General features: G+C 44.2%; 1 gene segment (V, D, J or C); it reads right to left on the bottom strand.

The window, feature by feature from the left end:
- Positions 1–749: 749 nt before the first annotated feature.
- Positions 750–1,125, bottom strand: LOC103584329. The segment is given in 1 exon segment: positions 750–1,125. A coding segment is annotated over 1 exon segment (198 nt).
- Positions 1,126–1,513: the final 388 nt, after the last annotated feature.

Here is a 1,513-nt window from a genome sequence, read left to right on the forward strand (position 1 = left end):
CATATGTGTATGTGTGGGGGGGTATCTACTATTTCTAAAGTAGAGCTATCAAGAGCACATAACAATGCAGCTGAGGACTCGCACGTATCAAGCATTATTAACTCATCTAATCCACAGAACAACTCCAGGAGAAAGGACACTGCACCTTCAATTTACATGAAGAAATTATGGCACACAGAGTTCAAGTAACTTGCCAGAGGCCACGCAGATAAATACCAGACCCATGACTCGAACCCCGGCACTCGGTCCAGAGTCCTGTGTGCCTAACTCCCCCACCGTGCTGTCTCTCTGGTGCATGCAGCTTTCATGGGAATGTCGTGAGGATCAGGAAACATGCTGTTTGTGAAACACTAGCATAGAGCTGAGCACACACAGTGCAAGTCACTTTAGACATCAAAATGTCCCAAACCAAATAAATCTGACCTTTAAAAGAGAAGTAACATGGGTTTGCAGCAAGTGCTCCATAACCCCTGTATTGGAAAGGATCAGAAGTTGCACTGCACATGGTATCAGTCCACGATTACAACCAACACCGAATGTCCTGGCCCAGTGGGCATGCTATTTGTTACCTTGAACTTTCCATTCAATTTCATAAAGTTTAGGTACACATGAACAAAAGTAGACTTTGGGGTTTGTTGGTTTGATTGTTTGTTTATTGTGCTTATTATGAAAAACAAAGCACAGAATTTGAGCAGCAATAAGGCCACTAAAGGGTGTGTGAAGGGCAGGTTTGCACGCAGCTCCCTGGGGCAAGGGCACTGGAGCATGGCTGGAGGCTGTGTGCTGTCTACACTGCAGCTGCCACGACTCGGGCTGGCTGGAGGAGCTGGAGGAGACTGGAGAGAGTGGCGCTAATGGCTGCTGTGGGCTACTCTGTCAGGGACAATACATGATGCAGGAAAGATGTCCCCTTTCTGCAACCATCTGTTAGGAACTCTTCCCATCACCACGGACAGCTTTTCTTCTAAACAGACAGAAGGTGGCGAAGGCAAAGTAGACCACGCTGTTCAGGAGCAGGAGCAGGTAGGTGTAGTAGGCAGAGGTGCTGGTGAGCTGCTGCCCCTGTGCTTCTGAGAAAAGTCGTTCAGCTACTTTCACCTGTTCTTTGGACAGAGTAGAAATCATTAATCGGGAAGGGATCCCAAATATTTATTTCTGATGATCTGAATCATTGAAATGATATCCCACCACCACCAAAACCCAAAAGTAAACATGTGCCATCACCACCAGAGCAAGACAAGTCAGTTCAGCTCACAGGTCAAGTTGATTAACCTCTGCTCAATGCACTTGGAACATTCCACAATACAGAAGAATAAGTTTGGGTTTTTACTGAACGAGTCAAATGAAGAAAAAAGTATTGTTATAAATAGATTCTAGAATTTCTTCACCCCCCAAATGTTCTAAGTAATAATAACATCAATATTTATTAACTGCAATCTAAATAGCAAACACTATTCTGAGAGCTTTGCTTGTAGAGCTTTTATCTTATTTAATCTTCATAACAAGCTATGAG

This window comes from Galeopterus variegatus, unplaced genomic scaffold (assembly GCF_000696425.1).
Source record: "Galeopterus variegatus unplaced genomic scaffold, G_variegatus-3.0.2 Scaffold50293, whole genome shotgun sequence".
Classification (NCBI taxonomy): Eukaryota; Metazoa; Chordata; class Mammalia; order Dermoptera; family Cynocephalidae; genus Galeopterus; species Galeopterus variegatus.